This window comes from Heptranchias perlo, chromosome 25 (assembly GCF_035084215.1).
Source record: "Heptranchias perlo isolate sHepPer1 chromosome 25, sHepPer1.hap1, whole genome shotgun sequence".
Taxonomy (NCBI): Eukaryota; Metazoa; Chordata; class Chondrichthyes; order Hexanchiformes; family Hexanchidae; genus Heptranchias; species Heptranchias perlo.
In genome coordinates, this window is record NC_090349.1 from 26,261,690 (window position 1) to 26,281,347 (window position 19,658).

Here is a 19,658-nt window from a genome sequence, read left to right on the forward strand (position 1 = left end):
TGTGGGAAATAAAGAGAGTGGGAGTGATCAGTAATAAAAACGATAAAGTAAAAAGTGTAAAAGTAATAGGCGCAACTACTAAAGCTGATTTAAACTGCCTGTACAGCAATGTACACAGCGTCCGAAATAAAACGGAACTGGAAGCAATAATCCGAAGCAAGGAACCAGATGTAGTAGGGATAACTGAAACATGGCTACATAAAGAACAGGATTGGCAACTAAATATGGCAGATTATAACCTAATCAGAAAGGATATGGAAGGAGGAAGGGGGAGTGGAGGAGCTACACTAATTAGGGATAATATAATGGCAGTAGTAAAAAGAGACATAACTAACAGAAGGATAGAAACAGAATCCATATGGAATGAAATAAAAGATAAGAGATCTATCATGCTAATAGGGGTATACTACTGACCACCTAATAGAGGAAAGGAGGTAGAGGAAGAAATATGTAAGCAAACATATGAAATGAGTAAAGGGCATAAAATAATAATCATAGGAGATTTTAACTACCCCCAAATAATCTGGCAAGAAGAGGTAGGTACAGGGAATGGGGTTTTTACAATGTGCACAGGGCTCATTTCTCACCCAGTATGTTAAAAAGCCCAAGAGAGGAAGCACTGCTGGATCTAGCCATGGGAAATGAGCCAGAACAGATAAGAGAAGTAAGTGTAGGGGAACATCTAGGCAATAGCAATCACAACATAATAAGGTTTAAGCTAGAGATTGAGAAAGACATAAGTAAGACAAAGACCAAAGTAATAAATTGGAAAAAAGCTGATTTTGAGGGGATGAGAATGGAACTAGGAAAAATAAACTGGAAAAATTTACTGACAAAGAAATAGAAAGACAGTGGGAAACATTTAAAACGGTGATCAATAGAGTCTAGGAGAAATATATCCTACCAAAAAGCAAAAACAAACTAGCCCGTAATGACACACCATGGATGAATAAAGAAATAAGGGCAAAATTGAAACTAAAGAAAAAGGCATACACTAAGTACGTAGACAAAAAAGGAGAGGGTAACAAAAGGAAATACGTAAAAGTTAGGAAAGAAGGCAAAAAGTAACCACGAAACTGAATTATCAAGGAATATAAAAAAAAAGTGAAGTATTCTACAGACACATAAATAACGAAAGAAAAATCAGGATAGGCATAGGACCTTTAACGGATACACACAATATACTCGCAGGCAATGACAGCGAAATGGCAGAAATAGTAAATAATTACTTTGCTTCAGTATTTACCAGGGGGACTAATATGGTAGGCAGGACATTAGAAGAAGAGATAAAAACAGACATTTAAGATAGAAGGGGGGAGATAATAGATAAACTAATCAAACTTAGAGAGGATAAGACCCCAGGTCCGGATGGATTGCATCCACGTATACTATAAGAAGTTAGGGAAGAGATAGCAGAGGCACTGTTACATATATATAAAAAATCATTAGAAAAATGAATAGTGCCAGAGGACTGGCGGACAGCTAATGTGATTCCTGTATTTAAAAAGGGAGATAGAATAAGTCCAGGGATCTACAGACCAATTAGTTTAACGTCAGTGATAGGAAAGACAATGGAATCCATACTCAAAGATGTGATAGAGAAACATCTAGAAAACGAAAATATAATAAAGAATAATCAGCACCGATTTCAAAAGGGAAGGCCATGCTTGACCAACCTTATTGAATTCTTTGAAGAAGTAACAAAGTGTCGACAAGGGCAATGCAGTAGATGTAATATATTTGGATTTTCAAAAGGCCTTCGATAAGGTATTGCATAGTAGACTAATGACTAAGGTCAGAGCATGTGGAGTCAGGGGACAAGTAGCATAATAGATAGCAAGCTGGCTACAAAACAGAAAAGAGAGAGTCGGGGTTAAAGGTAGTTACTCAAACTGGCAAAATGTGAGAAGTGAAGTTTCACAGGGATCGGTGCTGGGACCACTGTTGTTCACCATATACATAAACGATTTGGACTCAGGAATCGGAAGTACAATTTCTAAATTTGCAATGACATCAAATTGGGGGGTATAGTTAATACTGAGGAGGACTGTGACAAAATACAGGAAGACATTAAGAAACTTGCAGAATGGGCATGTAATTGGCAAATGAATTTCAATATAGATAAGTGTGAGGTGGTACATTTTGGTAGGAATAATAAGGAGGCTACATACTCCTTGGAAAATAAGAATCTAAATGGGGTAGAGGAGCAGAAGAATTTAGGGGTACTGATACACAAATCACTAAAAGTAGCGACGCAGGTTAATAAGACCATTTTTAAAAAAGCAAACCAAGCACTGGGGTTCATTTCTAGAGGGTTAGAATTGAAAAGCAGAGAAGTTATGCTAAACTTGTACAGAACCTTGGTTAGACTACACTTGGAGTACTGCAAACAGTTCTGGTCTCCACATTATAAAAAGGATATAGAGGCACTAGAGAAGATGCAAAACAGAGTTACTAGGATGATACCAGAAATGAGAGGTTAAATCTATCAGGAAAGGTTGAACAGGCTGGGGCTCTTTTCTCCAGAAAAGAGAAGACTGAGGGGTAACCTGATAGAGCTCTTTAAGATTATGAAAGGATTTGATAGGGTAGATGTTGAGAAGATGTTTCCATTTGCGGGGGAGACCAGAACTAGGGGCTAGAAATATAAGATAGTCACTAACAAATCCAATAGGGAATTCAGGAGAAACTTCTTCACCTAGAGAGTGATAAGAATGTGGAACTCACTACCACAAGGAGTAGTTGAGACGATAGCATAGATGCATTTAAGGGGAAGCTAAGCAAACACATGAAGGAGAAGGGAGAAGGATATGTTGAAACAGTTAGATGAAAAATGGTGGGAGGAGGCTCAAGTGGAGCATAAACACCGTCGTGGACCTATTGGGTCGACTGGCCTGTTTCTGTGCTGTATGTTATTTGTAATTTGTAATTCTTTGTATATCATGTGAGCCATGTTGATCTGCTGAAATATAAATCAGGAACATAAATCCTACACAAAAACAACCAATTAATTCTATGCACTATTAAAAACCTTGCATGGGATACACTTCCAGTCCACAAACCTTACTTCCTGTTAATTTTGGGTCTCGCTTTTGTGTCAACGTTTACTATTGTAAATTGCTGTGTAACATTTCTCATTCAATTGTGCTATGTCAAATATAGTTGCAGGCTTTAGTCACCTGTTTCATTGGTTTTAATTTAAAAATTCTCTCTACCCTGAGCACCCCTGCCCCCCCACTCCACCCTAAAATGTGCTGCGTTCCGTACAGCCCCCAGCTGTGCTCCAGTTCCCAGCCCCCCTCAGCACAAGTCAGACTTGAATCTTCCTGATCCCTTTTTTCATAAATATTTGTTGATTTTGTATAATTTCAGACTGAACATGGTCCTTGTCAAAAAAAAAATGTGTTGATGCAGGAAATTGAACATACAAGGAAAATAAGGAAATGGCAGACTTGTTGAATAATTACTTTGTGTCAGTCTTCACAGTCGAGGAAGAGGATAATATACCTGACATTCCAGGGAAACTAATAATGAATCAAGGACTGGAGCTCACTAAAGTTAACGTAAGCAAGAAAATAATGGCACTAAAGACTGACAAATCCCCAGGATCTGTGGTTTCCATTCCAGGGTTTTAAAGGAAGTAGGTGAGGAAACTGCAGATGCTTTAGTCATAATCTTCCAAAGCTCTCTCGATTCAGGAATTGTCCCATTAGATTGAAAATTGCAAATGCAACTCCGTTATTTAAGAAAGGTGAGAGAAACCAGGAAAATAAAGACCTGTTAGTCTAACATATCTGTAGTGGGGAAGTTAATGGAATCTGTAATTAAGGACAGAATGAGTGAGCACTTTGAGAAATTTGAGCTGATTAGAGAGCAGCAACATGGATTTGTAATGGGTAGGTCATGTCTAAGAACCTAATTGAATTTTTTGAGGAAGTAACTAAAGTAGTAGACAGGGGAATGTCTATGGATGTAGTTTATATGGACTTCCAGAAGGCATTCATTAAGGTTCCACATAAGAGATTGTTAGCTAAAATTAACACTCATGAAATTGAAGGCAAATTATTGACCTGGTTAGACAGAGAATAGGGATAATGGGTACATACTTGAATTGGAAGGAAGTGACTAGTGGTATCCCACAAGGATCTATGCTGGGGCCTCAACTATTCACTACATTTATTAATGACTTAGATAACACAATAGAGAGCCATATGTCCAAGTTTGCCGATAACACAAAGATTGGTGGCATAGTAACTAGTGTAGATGGGAACATAACATTACAAAAAGCCATTGATTGTAAGTGGGCAAAACTGTGGCAGATGGATTTCATCGCAGGTAAGTGTGAGGTCATCCATTTTGGACCAAAAAAGGATAGATCCGAGTATTTTTTAAAAGATGAGACGATGGAAACAGTGGAGGTCCAAAGAGATTATGAGACACAGATCACTAAAATGTAGTGGTTAGGTACAAAAAAATAATCAAAAAGGCTAATGGAATGTTAGCCTTTATATCCAGAGGACTAGAATATAAAGGGGAGAAAGTTTTGTTACAGCTATACAAAGCCCTGGTTAGACCACATCTGGAGTACTGTGTACAGTTTTGGGCATTACACCTTAGAAAGGATATATTGGCCTTGGAAGGAGTGCAGAGCAGATTCACCAGAATGTTACCAAGGCTCCAAGGGTCAAATTATGAGGAGAGATTACATAAACTAGGCTTGTATTCCCTGGAATATAGAAGATTAAGGGGTGAATTGATTGAGGCTTATAGGATTTTGGAAGGAATTGACAGGGTAACTTTTTCAGCTGATGGGGGCGTCTAGGTCAAGGGGATATAATCTTAAATTCGGAGCTGGGCCATTCAGGAGAGAAGTTAGGAAACATTTCTTCACGCAAAAGATGGTAGCAGTGTGAAATTGTCCCACAAAAAGCAGTAGATGCTAGCTCAATTAATAATTTTAAATCTGAGATTGATAGATTTTTGCAAGCCAAGGGTATTAAGGGATATGGAGCCAAGGCAGGGAAATAGAGTTAGGATACAGATCAGCTATAATCTCATTGAATGGTGAAACAGGCTCGTAGGGCTAAATGGCCTACTCCTGTGCCTGTGTTCCAATGGCCACTAGGTGGAGTCAGTGCACCAACTTTGTTTTAAAACTAATTTAAAAATATGTTTAGGAAAGGGTGAAATTGAATAGGAAAACCGAGTGAAATTAATATTTTAAAAAAATAAGAAAACAGTGTTTTTTAAGTGATGCAACTTCAGAGTAAGTTGCACTTTTCTGCAAGTCAAGTGTTGGAAAATATATTCTTGTTAACATCACAGTGAAGAATTTGAATATCATATTTGCTAGTTAGAAAAGTTAAATACTTTCAAAAAATACAACTTCTTGCATCAACTGTGTGTATGTTTGAGGAGCGGGGCATCAGGCAGGAAGATAATCTCCCTGTAGAACTCTGCCAGCGCTAGACTGGGAAATGTTTGAACATGTCCTAGGTTGGCACTTTCCAAATTTCTCTCTCCTTAATGTTTTAGGTGAGATTACAAGAGCAACATATGGTGATTGTGGGCCAAACCCTCATTTTACCACATCCTACAAAATTAACAAGTCTCAAGTGAAGCCAAATTAGATGAGTTTTTTTTGCTACCAAATATTATGCATGAGAAATAGATTCCTGGAAAAAACAATTAATACTATTTTGATTAAGTCCTTTACCACAAAGTTTCAAAAATCTATTTAGATAGATTTTCTTTAAAAATGAGTGTCATTATTGTAGCTGAGTAAGCTCATTGGAAAAGTTCAGCAAGTGAGGCAGCATCTGTGGAGAAAGAAACAGAGTGAAAGTTTCAGGTCGATGACCTTTCGTCAGAACTTGCTGAGCTTTTCTAGCATTTTGTGATAATTAATTGTACTCAGAGCATCCTCAGATATCAAACTGGTTTGGATAAACAGCTTCCCATTGTATATATATTTTTTATTTTAATACTTTTTGTGTATACAAAAACAAGAAGTTGCCTCTGATTAATTTAGATTATTTTATTGAATGCTTTAAAATCTTTACAATTCAAGGAACATAGCACACTGTAGAATGAGTGAGAATGCTGGCATGAGATAAGATTGATGCGCCCGTGAATTTGCAAATTAAAAGCCACTGAGGTATAATTCATTGGCCACATTTCTGGAGATCTGTGGCTCTGGGAGGCGATGCTGTAATAATGTTTAATTAATTGATTTTGTTTACTTATATTCTTTTACATATAGGATTGTGTGCAGTTAAATCAGTACAAGCTAAAAGATGAAATTGGAAAGGTGAGCATCAAGTTGTGTATGTACAAAACAATAATGAACAAATTTTTAATGTAAAAAATTGTTTTGTAAGTACTCTTAATCATGCTTTTTTGCTGTTTTCTTTGCAGTTCTACTTTGACATTGAATATTAGAAATGTACAGTAAATATTTTTTGCAGATAATCTATGTGGTAGAAAAAAAAGAGTTTAGAAAGTATGACCAAACCTACACTATTCACCCTTCCCATTTCTAGGAAAGGTTAACGAGAGAAAATAAAAATGTATTTGCGAAGTGAGCAACCCAGCGACTGCTCTCCCTCCCTCCTGTCTAGCTTCAGCATGGAGCCTCTCTATAATGACGCAGCTGGAAAAGGCAATTTCAGGGATTGCTGTGCCCTATGACTGGAGGACCAACATGTTTTACCACTGTGCCATCCCTGCAGAGCTATTTTAATTTAAAAAATATGACATTTGATCTGTGCTAGTATTTTTTTTCTTCCTAACAGTTGCAGCATTTGTTGATTTTTAATATCCATTTGATGAATAATTTATGCAGTAGACATCAATTAATTCTAGTGTTCTACTAATGTAACCTCCACTTCTGTTTCCCAAAGTACCCCTCATAGAATCGTTACAGCACAGAAGGAGGCCATTTGGCCCATCGAGCCTGTGCCGGCTCTTTGTAAGAGCAACCCAGTTAGTCCCATTCCCCTGCTCTTTCCCCTTAGCCCTGCAAATTTTTTCCCTTCAAATATTTATCCAATTCCTTTTTGAAACCCGCGATTGAATCAACTTCCACCGCCCTTTCAGGCAATGCATTCCAGATCATAACTACTCGCTGCATTAAAAAAAAGTTTTTCCTCAGGTCGCCTTTGGTTCTTTTGCCAGTCATCTTAAATCTGTGTCCTCTGGTTCTTGACCCTTCCGCCAATGGGAACAGTTTCTCTTTATTTACTTTATCTAAACCCGTCGTGATTTTGAACACTTCTATCAAATCTCCTTGCAACCTTCTCTGCTCTGGGGAGAACAACCCAAGTTTCTCCAGTCTAACGATGTAAATGAAGTCCCTCATCCCTGGAACCATTCTAGTAAATCCGTTGACAGTGAATTAATTTTACATGTGGTTTGTGGTGAAGCATTTGGACATTCACAGTATGGTTCTAATTGGTGAACTGTGGAATATAAATGTCTTCTGAAAGTATTTATGTTCTTTTATGCAGGGTTCCTATGGAGTTGTCAAACTGGCATACAATGAAGACGATAACACCTACTATGTACGTGCTGAATAAATCAAACATTTTACCTATTGGGTGTTCTAAACCAAGAATTTGATCTTTCCTGTTAACATATTCATATTTTTATGTTGGTGCAAATAATTAAGTAAAAAAAAAATTAAATTCAGTTCTCATAAAAAGTAAGAGCAACTTAAGATTAGCTTACAGATCCTTAAAAACAGTTCTAGTCTGTAACACTGTTGTTCAGCTCAATCACTAAGCATTCATTAATTAATCTCAAGCTATCATTGAATTGTGTGCAGAACTATGCAATATTACTTTTTATTGACTACTGAATTTAGCAAGTATCGTTTTCCAAATATCACTTGCAGTCTGATTTTATTTCAATTAGATATTGTTTGATATCAGATATAATTTGATTTTATTTCATTTAGATATTCCACTTGCATTTGATGATTAGATATTCCACGTTCTTATATATTAGTATTAAATAAAGCTACAGTAATGTTGATAGGCTTATGCAGAAATACTTGTATTTGTGGGCCAAAATATTCAAATCTTACAAAGTCTAGCATTTCTCCAGCTGAAGTTATTTTTATTTAATATTCTGTACTTTGCATTTTAATGTGCATGATTACATTTTCAAAATATGATTTTGCTAAAAGTTAACCAGATCCCACATTGAACTAGAATTTCATATCACACATGATTATGTGGACAATTGAACACAGGATGATGCAACTGAAATCTAATTGCTGTTTTTGTTTTCTTTGATACAATAAAATTGTTTGTCTGTTCCAGTAAATGTAACTGCATTTTTTCTAATTCCGCCTGAAATGCAGGATCACTAAATTTTGTCCTGTTTTGTCAGACTAAAGTGTAATAATTTCCTGAATTAATAAGCTACACACGTTAATTTAATTTTCTTGCTAGGCAATGAAAGTCCTTTCTAAAAAGAAGTTAATAAGACAAGCTGGATTTCCACGTAAGTATCCTACAGTGTTTTTTAATGTATACGAAGAGTGATGATATAACATAGAATTACACAGAAATTACAATATGGAAACAGGCCATTTGGCCCAACCAGTACATATTGGTATTTGTTCTCCATTCGAGTACTGGTCCCATGTTCTCACCTTTATGTCACATCCCTTTATCCCACTTTCTTTCAATCACTAACTCCAGTAGCATATTCCATAGCCGCACAGCCCTGTGGAAAATGTTTCTCCAGCTCTTTGTCCTAAATTTCTTACGTTTAATCTTATATCTACATCCTCTCATTCTAAACCCCTCAACCACTGGAAACAGTCTGTGGCTATCTACTTTGTTCCATCCCTTCATAATTTTAAGCATCTTGATAAAATCAAATAGAATTTTTCAATTCACAAATAATGTTGGTGCTCAGTGCGGTGTGCTATCATGGAGTGCAAGAACACTGATTCTCCCATAGTTTCCCACAAGAAGAGTTCTCAATCTCCGCCATGCAATTTTGAGGATTTGTCAAGAGGTGGGGATGCACTTCCCCAGATGGAAGAAGGGAAAATCTTTGTTGCAATGAAAAAGGCAGAAACCTGGGGGCAGGTTATCTGACTGATATTTCCAATGGGGAAAAGTGCCAGGGAAAAGCTAAAGAAACAGAAACAAGTAACTTGTAAAAATGGCTAAACGCCTGTGATTTCCAGTCTCAGGAAGAGAAGAAAATTTGTTGATTGGTTATGTGACACATAAAGGATAATTCTGCCCTCCTAGAGGGGTGCAATTTGGGAAATCATGGGGATGTAGCCTGAAATTTCCCAAGATGTGCTCCTGGCAAGTGCTACTCCCCGCTGGGAGCTCTGGATCACAAAATCGTCCCAATTGTTTCACAGTTATGTATATGGGCACTCTCACCAATTCCAACCCACAGAAGTAGTTTCCAACTCCTAGAACTTGATTGATGGAAAAATATCATGCTTACCCCTGGTGTAATATTTGTACTAGCATTGGACTCATCAGGTGAACAACAAAATATTTATATTTTTTAGAAGTTACCATTTCATGCTGTAATACAAAATTGTGAGGAAGGATTACTTATGATCAGACATTATAGAAGCTAACATTAATTTGAGTATGTGGCCACCTAGCAAATAATAACCCTATTCTGTTATCCAGGTCGTCCCCCACCTCGAGGTGCCAAAGCAGTTGCACAAATCTCTGCACAGCCTAGAGGGCCTTTGGATAGTGTGTACCAAGAAATTGCCATTTTGAAAAAGTTGGATCATCCAAATGTTGTCAAACTAGTTGAAGTAGGTTTTTACTTTTCCTCTCTCCACTACTTAACAAGCACTGGTAGAAGTGTGTATATATGGAGGAGGCAGTTTATGTTATCAAAGTTTATATCTGTATCCATAACTTGCCAACTTAGCCATTTTTAAAATGCTGTATCAGATTTTAATGAAACCTCATTGGTGATTAATGGTTCCTTTAAAAAGTAAGCAGTTCTGATGACCATCTTTGTCATGTTCCTGCCTATGTAAGCACTAATGTTTCATTTCAGTCATTTAATAATGTTTTTATTTCAACAAGCTTGTTGTTACTCTTTATCACCAGCCTCTGGGTACTGTTTCAGGATGGGTTGTAGAATATCATCAGTGTATGCAACTACACATCATATTTTTCCTCTCCAAAAAGTAGTAAAAAGGGGTACAATGTTGGCAAGTATTAATGAGTTATTTGCCTACTATTAGCGTTGATGTGAGGATTCCTGCTGCTCCAAAAATAGATTAATGAAGATTAACAAAAAGTAAATAAGATTTTTTTTCCAGTTAAGGTCTTCTGAAGGTCAAATCAAAAACTGAGTTACTGGCATTCAAATCTACAGTTAGTGAAATTAATGAAGAAGAAGAATTTGAAATATCAGAAGTTGCAGAAATCTTTTTGCCGGAGAGCATGAGTATAGTAACATTAGAAGGTATATCACAGTGAAGTTGAAGGAGGAGAGGATGGCTCAGGAGCACAGAGGACATAGGAAGCAACCTGTGACTAGATCAGATGGTACAGTATAAGTAAATAAACACACTTATCCATTCGGGTTTAGCATCATCACTATGCTATTATACATTTGTGCACAATCGCCTTTTGTGAATGCGTTGACATAATATACTTTGTAAATCATTAGAATATCTGGCTAAAATGGTGCATACCATGAATTCTGTGCTCCTTCAATCTCCATAGCCTTCCATGCCTTCTAAGTTTTTCCTCCGGAAAAGGTCTACAATGGCTTGCTCATAAGAAGTGAATACTCTCATATTTTGAAATTCATGACTTGTTTCACATTGCCCTCCAATTATATGCAAGTTCAGTTTAAGATTGAGAGTAGTAGGGATTGAGACAGGGTGATTTGGCCCACGGAAATTTTGTCATCCTGCCATTTTCACTTCCACGTTACTTGCTATATCCTTGCTAACATTTCTTTAGTACAGTGTTAGCATAGTGTTCTTACATACTTTTTTAACACCTACTTTTATTTGTGTATATTTCTGTCCAGTGCTACTACTTTACGGCAATATTCATGCTTTGCCCATGTTCACTTCTGTAAGTCACATAACTTCTTCCAGACCTCCCACTTGGTCCTCAAAGACATTAGCACCATATGGACTCTTTCTGTGTCATTGTGGCACACTTGCTACTTCCTTTGCAAACTTTGGGGCTATTTTTTCACTGAAAATCTGCTCATAATAGAGTTAAAGCATGCTTTTTGAATTAGGTGTTGAGTCATTAGCATTCTCCACAACTAAATTAACAAACTTTTTGATACACTGGCAGGTGGCTTTTTAGCTGCTTTAGAAATGCTATGAAGGGCAAGCATGTGGACATTGGATAAGGACAGGATTGGGGTTGGCAAGTAATGCACAACCCCACCACTCCCTTGCTCTTGCCCCCTTCTCCCTGGTGCTCACCTACCTGTAAGTACTCATTGTTGAAGCTCACACCTGAATAACAGCCTCTATGTGAGGCACCAGAGGATGATCAGCACATATGGAACTACTTCATATCAAGGATCGTGGATTCAGGCGAAAAAAACAAAATCATTATTGCAGGGGTCATGATTGGCTGCTATTTTTTCATTCCTGGAAATGAAATTACATTCCCAGGATTCATAGATTTCAAAACATTCCTCTGATTTAGTTACCATGTGGTAAATTATGAAGATAAACATGCAGTTCTCCCTTTTATTTTAAAGTGGAAAATATGGTCCCATTTGAATTCTAATCACAAAATAACAAGCTTTATAGACATAGCCTCAGAAGCAACAGTCATGCCTGGTCTAGTCTTTTCTTTCAATCACTGTGACCCATTCAAGCCGGCAGTGCGGAACCTACTTGTCTGTATGTTTAATACAAAATCTGTATTAACTGTTCTAGTCAATGACAGCTTCTAGCTCATGTTTCCTACTTTTTCTCTCTATAGCCCCTTTCACATTCAGCTTTCCTGTTTTTCTGTCTGCTTAGTATTCTTCTGCTTTACATTAAAACAGGCTCTCACACCTTTCTTATTCTTTGTTTCGGTTCCCACATCTTTCCTTTAACCTCTGCTCAGTTTTTTTTTCTCTGTCATTCCCCGACTCCCAGTTTTCCAGGTAATAATGCACTGGAAAAAACTGAAGTTATTTGACAAGCGATGCAGCTTGCAGTAAACAAAATTTCTTGGCTTGTGGTCTCCATCTTTGTTGAGTTCAAGAGTTATTTGCATCAATGTTGATCTCTGTTATGCACGTCTCTGCCTGTTTTTGGGTGTAACAAAGCCGCCAATTAGAGGGAAATCAATACCACCTGATTTCTGCCTTTTTTTTAGGCCCAGCTCAAGTTTCTGGATGGTCTGAGGTAGGTGGTGGAAGCTTCAGTCCGAATCAGTCTCCCACACAATTTCCTGGTGGGTTGGTGCGGTGGACACAAAGTCCAACTCACACTAAGAAATCTGGCATCCACCATTGCTAGGAGCAATCTCAGGCAGGAGATCATTCAAAAGTCAAAACAAGTTAAAAGTGGTTGTGATTTTTGGCCATTTCTGGTGTTGAAATAGCTAATGATGAAATTGAGAGAGACATAGGAGGCTTAGTAGACTTGCCTGTCAACATGTTGAACCACTGCAGAGTAGCAGCCTACATGCCAATAGAATGTTAAACTATGTAGCCAAAGAAGAGACCTGATCACACTTTATTGCTTTGGTCAGACTCCACCTTGAGTACTGTGTCCCGCTCTGGTTCCCGAATACTTAAGAGAGACACTGAAGCATTGGAGACAGTGCTGAGAAAAGCCACGAGGCTGATTCATGATGCTAAGAGGCCAAGTTATGAGGAAAGATTGAAGAAGCTTAAGCTTGAAAGAAGGCATCTTGAGAGATGATCTAATAGAGGGTTGTATGATAATTAATGGTTTGGAAAAGGTAAATGCAGAAAATTACTTTAAATTAAATTGAGAGTAGAGCAAGGGGCTTCATAGGAACTTAGAAACAGGACTAGGCCATTCAGCCCTTCGAGCCTGCTTCGTCATTCAGTTAGATCATGGCTGATCTGTATCTTAACTCCATCAACCTGCCTTGGTTCCATAACCCTTAATACCCTTACTTAACAAAAATCTGTCAATCTCAGTTTTGATATTTTCAATTGACCTAGCCTCAACAGCTTTTTGGGGGAGAGAGTTCCAGATTTCCACTACCCTTTGTGTGAAAAGGTGTTTTCTGACAACACCCCTAAATGGCCTAGCTCTAATTTTAAGGTTATGTCCCCGTGCTTTGGACTCTCCCACCAGAGGAAATAGTTTCTCTCTATCGAACCCTTCAATCATCTCATACACTTCAATTAGATCATCCCTTAATCTTCTGTATCCAAGGGAATACAAGCATAGTCTATTCAACCTGTCTTCATAATTTAACTTTTTTAGCCCCGGTATCATTCTGGTGAATCTGCGCTGCACCCCCTCCAAAGCCAATATATCCTTCCTGAGGTGCAGTGCCCAGAACTGAATGCAGTACTCCAGGTGGTGGATAACTAGAGCTCTGTACAGCTGTAACATAACTTCCACCCTTTTGTATTCCAGCCCTCTTGAGATGAAGGCCAACATTCCTTTTACATTATTTTTTGTACCTGTCCACTAGCTTTTAGTGATATTTGTTCTTGGACCCCTAAATCTCAGCTAAAAATTAGTAAAAGAAAAATTTAGGACTGATATCAGCGAATTTTATACAAAAGTATGATCAGCACATGGAATGTACTTCTAGATAGAGTAGTGCAGGTGAAAACCCTGGATTTATTTAAGAACCATTTGGAGATTTTACGCTGTTTCTGAATGGATGAACCAAAATGGGCCAATGATCTTCCTTGTTAGTAAATATCTTGTGACCTTGTTGCTTATCGTCTCAGGGTCTGGGTCAGCAGAGAGGCTGATGCAGGGCTGTGCCATCTGTTGCAGGGATACCTGCTACCATGCAGCATTTTGGTGGCACATGCAGTATTGTTTTATTAATGACAGCAATATTCAGATTGATCTGAAACATGTCTGCACTGCCTTACAAGCATGCTGCAATGCGAATCTACCACAGAAATGAAATTTGTACAATAAATCACACAAAGGTTAGTTACATGTATGTGTGGAATACCTGTTAAAGTCCAGGAAAATATGGCTAAAGTCAAATAATAAATGGCAAGGTTTGGTGTCAGTCTGTGAAAGTGCGTTAGCTTCCCCATAGAATGCTAAACATATTCAGTGGTTAGAGTAGAAAGTTAAGGAGTAATTTCACACCTATGCTGATGGTGCATGTTATGCATGCCAATGATTACGAAGTTCTGCTGCTAGGAGTGGATAAATCTTGAAATGAACCCAAACAACAAAAATTACTACCTGGCATATGTTAACAGCTTTATTACAATACATCAGAGCTGATTTTCATCTACAGGTCAGAATCTGTTTGGAATATTATAGAACTAGTGCAAATCCAGCCTGAAAGGTCAAGTACAAATAGCACTCAAATCTCTGGTATAAGCTCGTTTGCATAATTATTCGCAGCATTACATGCAGATTCAGATCGGTCACTAGTTCACTACTTAACACAAGTAACTTTATTTTAATATAGATTTTTTTAATGTGATTGGGTAAATATGCTGTTTCCTGTAATATACTTATTTAGGAGATTGCATTTTTGATTTTCTAACAATATTGTTTGGAGAGGAGGAATTATTATTGGTGAATGTTTTTTGTTTTCCAGGATATTGGAGTGGGTTGTTGCATGTTCATGGGTTGACATCCTTGCATTATTTTCTTCAATATAGCCAGAAGAGCAGAGTGACTGTAGCCTTTTCCACCTGAAAGAAATAAAAATGAATGTAAAATCCTTTTGAAAATAATAAAACATTTTGAAATGTCTTAGTGGGAAGGAGTAAGTTTGACATGAAATTAAAATGTCCATTTTCCATACTGGATAGGATGCACCAGTGCTCAGCTAAATTGCTAGATAAAGCACCCAGGGTGATGGAATGTTCCATATTCAGAATAAAAAAACTCATCAGGACTGACCTACCACGTGCTGCAAAGTGCCTTCCATATCAGTTAATACTGAGTGCCATTGATATGAGCCATGGAAAAGTTTGTGACCCAACAAACCCACATTGAGAGCTAAAGTAGTTTCTTTGAAGATGGGAACATAGCAGAAAAGAAATCATAGAATCACAGAAATATAAATGAACATGGAGAAACTAATAATTAAAACTAGTAACATGGAAAACTAAATGCCACATTGCAGAGACTCCTTTATAAAATTCAATACTTGTTCAGTTTCCAGACTCTTCTAGTTTCTAAAATTTATTTAATATATACTGTTCATTTTCTAGACTGTTGTTTTCTTTTTACGGTAGTGTAGTGGTTATGTTTCTGGACTAATAATCTAGAGAACGCAAGTTCAAATCCCACCATGGCAGTTTGGGTATTTGAATTCAGTTTGAAAAGTTCTGGAATTAAAAAAACTGGTGTCAGTAAAAGTGTCCATAAAGTTGTGTAAAAACCCGACTGGTTCATTAATTTGGGGAAGGAAATCCGCTGTCCTTACCCAGTCTAGCCTATATGCAACTCCAGTCCCACACCTACGTGGTTGACTCTTAACCGCCCTATGAAGTGGCTTAGCAAGTGTTTCAAGAAGGCCCACCATCACCTCCTTGAGACAACTAGGGATGAGCAATAAATGCCGGCCTTGTCGGTGACGCCCACATCTTGAGAATTAATTCTCTTTAAACTATGGGTCCTCCAGCATCTATTTCTTTTACTGATTTATGTTCCTGGTTGAAGTGTAAGCATGTTTCTAAGATGTATCTCCTTTTTTACTTGTGTTCACAGGTGCTCGATGACCCCAGTGAGGACCATCTGTACATGGGTATGTTCTGATATTCCCCTCTGTCCCACCATATAATTTGAATCACACACCACATATAGCCCAACTTGACATAGGCAGTGAACAGCATATGTTTCCTTGTGTTAATAAATTATGTATTAACACATTGGTGAAGTGATGAATCTTATCCAGCATTTCAGTTAGAAATGAAAAGTAATAATTTAAAATAAAATTTTTGTCCTCTGTCAAGCGGTTCTTTTATAATACAGCATTCAGCAGCTTGAGCTAGTTATTGCCACATTGTAGAGTGCAATGTCATCCTGTGATTTTAGTATATAAATGTTGATACAAGTTGGCACCACTATCTCCTAAGATATGCAGTAACAATTTCAACAGTTAATTCATGAACTGGGTGCTTTCATAGAATCATAGCAAAATTTACGGCACAGAAGGAGCCCATTCAGCCCATCATGTCCACGCTGGCCGAAAATGAGCCACCCAGCCTAATCCCACTTTCCAGCACTTGGTCTGTGGCCTTGTAGGTCACGGCACTTCAGGTGCACATCCAGGTACTTTTTAAATGAGTTGAGGGTTTCTGCTTCTACCACCCTTTCAGGCAGTGAGTTCCAGACCCATTCCACCATCTGGGTGAAAAACATTTTCCTCAGCTCCCCTCTAATCCTTCTACCAATCACTTTAAATCTGTACCCCCTGATTATTGACCTCTCTGCTAAGGGAAATAGGTTCTTCCTATCCACTCTATCTAGGCCCCTCATAATTTTGTACAGCTCAATTAAATCACCCCTCAGCCTTCTCTGTTCCAAAGAGAACAACCCCAGCCTATCCAATCTTTCCTCATAGCTAAAATTCTCCTGTCCTGGCAACATCCTTGTAAATTTCCTTTGTACACTCTCTAGTGCAATTAAATCCTTCCTGTAGTGTGGTGATCAGTACTCGAGCTGTAGCCTAACCAGTGTTTTGTACAGTTCCAGCATAACCTCCCTGCTCTTATATTCTATGCCTCGGCTAATAAAGGAAAGTATTCCACATGCCTTCTTAACCACCTTATCTACCTGTCCTGCTACCTTCAGGGATCTGTGGACATGCACTCCAAGGTCCTTCACTTCCTCTACACCTTTCAGTATCCTCCCATTTATTGTGTACTCCCTTGCCTTGTTTGCCCTCCCCAATGCATTACCTCACACTTCTCCAGATTGAATTCCATTTGCCACTTTTCTGCCCACCTGACCAGTCCATTGATCCCTTCCTGCAGTCTAGAGCTTTCCTCCTCACTATCAACCACACGGCCAATTTTTGTATCATCTGCAAACTTCTTAATCATGCCCCTACATTTAAGTCCAAATCATTAATATATATCACAAAAAGCAAGGAACCTAGTACTGAGCCCTGGGGAACCCCGCTGGAAACAGCCTTCCAGTCACAAAAACACCCATTGACCATTACCCTTTGTTTCCTGCCACTGAGCCAATTTTGGATCCAACTTGCCACTTTTCCTTGGATCCCATGGGCTTGTACTTTTTTGACCAGTCTGCCACATGGGTCTTTGTCAAAAGCCTTGCTAAAATCCATGTAGACTACATCAAATGTGCTACCCTCATCGACCCTCCTTGTTACCTCCTCAAAAAATTCAATCAAGTTAGTCAGACACGACCTTCCCTTAACAGATCCATGCTGACTGTCCTTGATTACTCTGTGCCTTTCTAAGTGACGGTTTATCCTGGCCCTCAGAATTGATTCCAATAATTTGCCCACCACCAAGGTTAGACTGACTGGCCTGTAATTACTCGGTCTATCCCTCACTCCCCTTTTAAACAACAGTTCAATGTTAGCAGTCCTCCAATCCTCTGGCACCATGTCTGTATCGAGTGAGGATTAGAAAATGATGGTCAGAACCTCCGCTATTTCCTCCCTTGCTTCTTTTAACAGCCTGGGATACATTTCTTCCGGCCCTGGTGATTTATCTACTTTCAAAGATGCTAATCCCTTTAATACTTTCTCACTTTCTTCCAATAAATTTTCCTGTGGTATCTGTAACTTTTTATTTTCTGCCTGTGTGTGGAACAGACAAATGTGAACATTTAAAATAATTTCTTCTAAAAAGTTTCAATAGAACTATTTCAGTAGTTTAAGAATATTTCTGTAATTAATGTCACCATTCACGAGTTGGGATTTAGGACAGGGCAGAGTCCAGTTCATACTCCACGCACAAGTTCATTCAGTGCTAAGTGTTCATACTTATTGCCAAGATTTTATCAGTATGGTGTATTTAGGTTGCTTTTCACACTCAACATATGCCCATTTATGAAACCTTTATAAGTTCTGCTACCAATTAATGCTGTACATGTTCTGCCTTTTGTTGCTCTCTGGAGGATGAATGAAGTGACAATGGAATAAGAATATTATTGTAATAACAAGAATTTTGTGCTTAGTGTAAATTTTTGACTAAGAATGCAGTCTTGCTGTCACTGAAAGGCTACCATCCATATGGACAAGTGTTTGACAATATTTTTTGTTCTTGGAAGAAAATTGGAAGAGCAGTCTTGTTGTGGACAAGTGAGGTGATGAAATGTTGTATGCAATCTGCATTACTGAACTGTACGAAATAAGAAAAAAAAATCAGGAAGGTTGCGGCACTTTGGAGAGTGTTTCAGAAAAAAATCTAGTCTCCTTTTATGGAGTATATTAAAACTAGAAGTATTTTAGTAATCTGAGCAAAATTATAATTAGGAATTAATAAAGTGTTTAATCTGGGAAGGGAAAGCATATGTTGTCTCAAATTTTGTTGTATATTTATGTATATATATGTGAAATTTTTAGTAGGCTTTTTATAAGATCAATGCACCAGCTAAATTAAATCATTTAATTTTAAACCTATTCCACACCACTTATGATGGCCAGCACACACCAGTCCTGGGGCAGTAGGAAGAGAAAAAGGGGACAGATACCAGAGAAACGATGGGTCTCCACCCCATTTGTGCTTGATGTGCATTTTCTGGGTCATCCCCAGGGTACGCAGAAAATTTAAATGCCATGAAAATTACCCATGAGTGACATCATAACACCTCTTGCATCATTTTCCGAGGGTTTTGCTGCACGGTCACCAGCCCTAAAGCCACTCATGCAAATTGGGCACTAGAGGTTGTAGGGCTACCCCTTCAGATCAAAGGATTTGTAAAGGTACAGCCAACAACTTATCTCAGATGAGTAATTTTTAAAAATATTTTGGTGGTGCAGAGGTGATCAGGGTGCACGTCTGTTTCTGACAGCAGCCAGCAGGCCCCAAAAACACCAACCCATCGTCACAGGTCTTTAACATCTGCAGAGGTGCACAACTTCCCTCTGCTGATTTGGAGCAAGCACCGATTACCAGCTGGTCATTTAGAATCATACAGCACACATGGAGGCCATTTGGCCCACCGTGCTTGTCCCGGCTCTCTGAAAGAGCTACCAATTAGTCCCACTCTCCTGCTTTTCCCCCTTAGCACTGCAAATTATTCCTTTTGAAGTATATATCCAATTCCCTTTTGAAAGTTACTATTGAATGCACCAACTGGAAGGCAATGCATTCCAGATAATAACAACTCACTGAGATTAAAAAAAAATTCTTCTCATCTGCCCCCTGGCTTTTTTGCCAATTATCTTAATGTTCTCTGGTTACCAACCCACCTGCCAGTGGAAACAGTTCCTCCCTATCTACGCAATCAAAATCCCTCATAATTTTGAACACCTCTATTAAATCTCCCCTTAACCTACTTT

At 38.2% G+C, this 19,658-nt stretch overlaps 1 protein-coding gene across 2 annotated transcripts in view; it reads left to right on the forward strand.

The window, feature by feature from the left end:
• The window catches only part of LOC137342131 (calcium/calmodulin-dependent protein kinase kinase 2-like), a 90,277-nt gene that overhangs the window by 45,506 nt on the left and 25,113 nt on the right, over positions 1-19,658 (forward strand). For both annotated transcript variants that reach the window (XM_068005818.1, XM_068005819.1), the window contains exons 3-7: positions 6,263-6,310; positions 7,509-7,562; positions 8,457-8,508; positions 9,675-9,808; positions 15,887-15,923. In XM_068005818.1, coding sequence (XP_067861919.1) covers positions 6,263-6,310; positions 7,509-7,562; positions 8,457-8,508; positions 9,675-9,808; positions 15,887-15,923 — 325 coding nt within the window. The remainder of the gene's footprint in view (positions 1-6,262; positions 6,311-7,508; positions 7,563-8,456; positions 8,509-9,674; positions 9,809-15,886; positions 15,924-19,658) is intronic.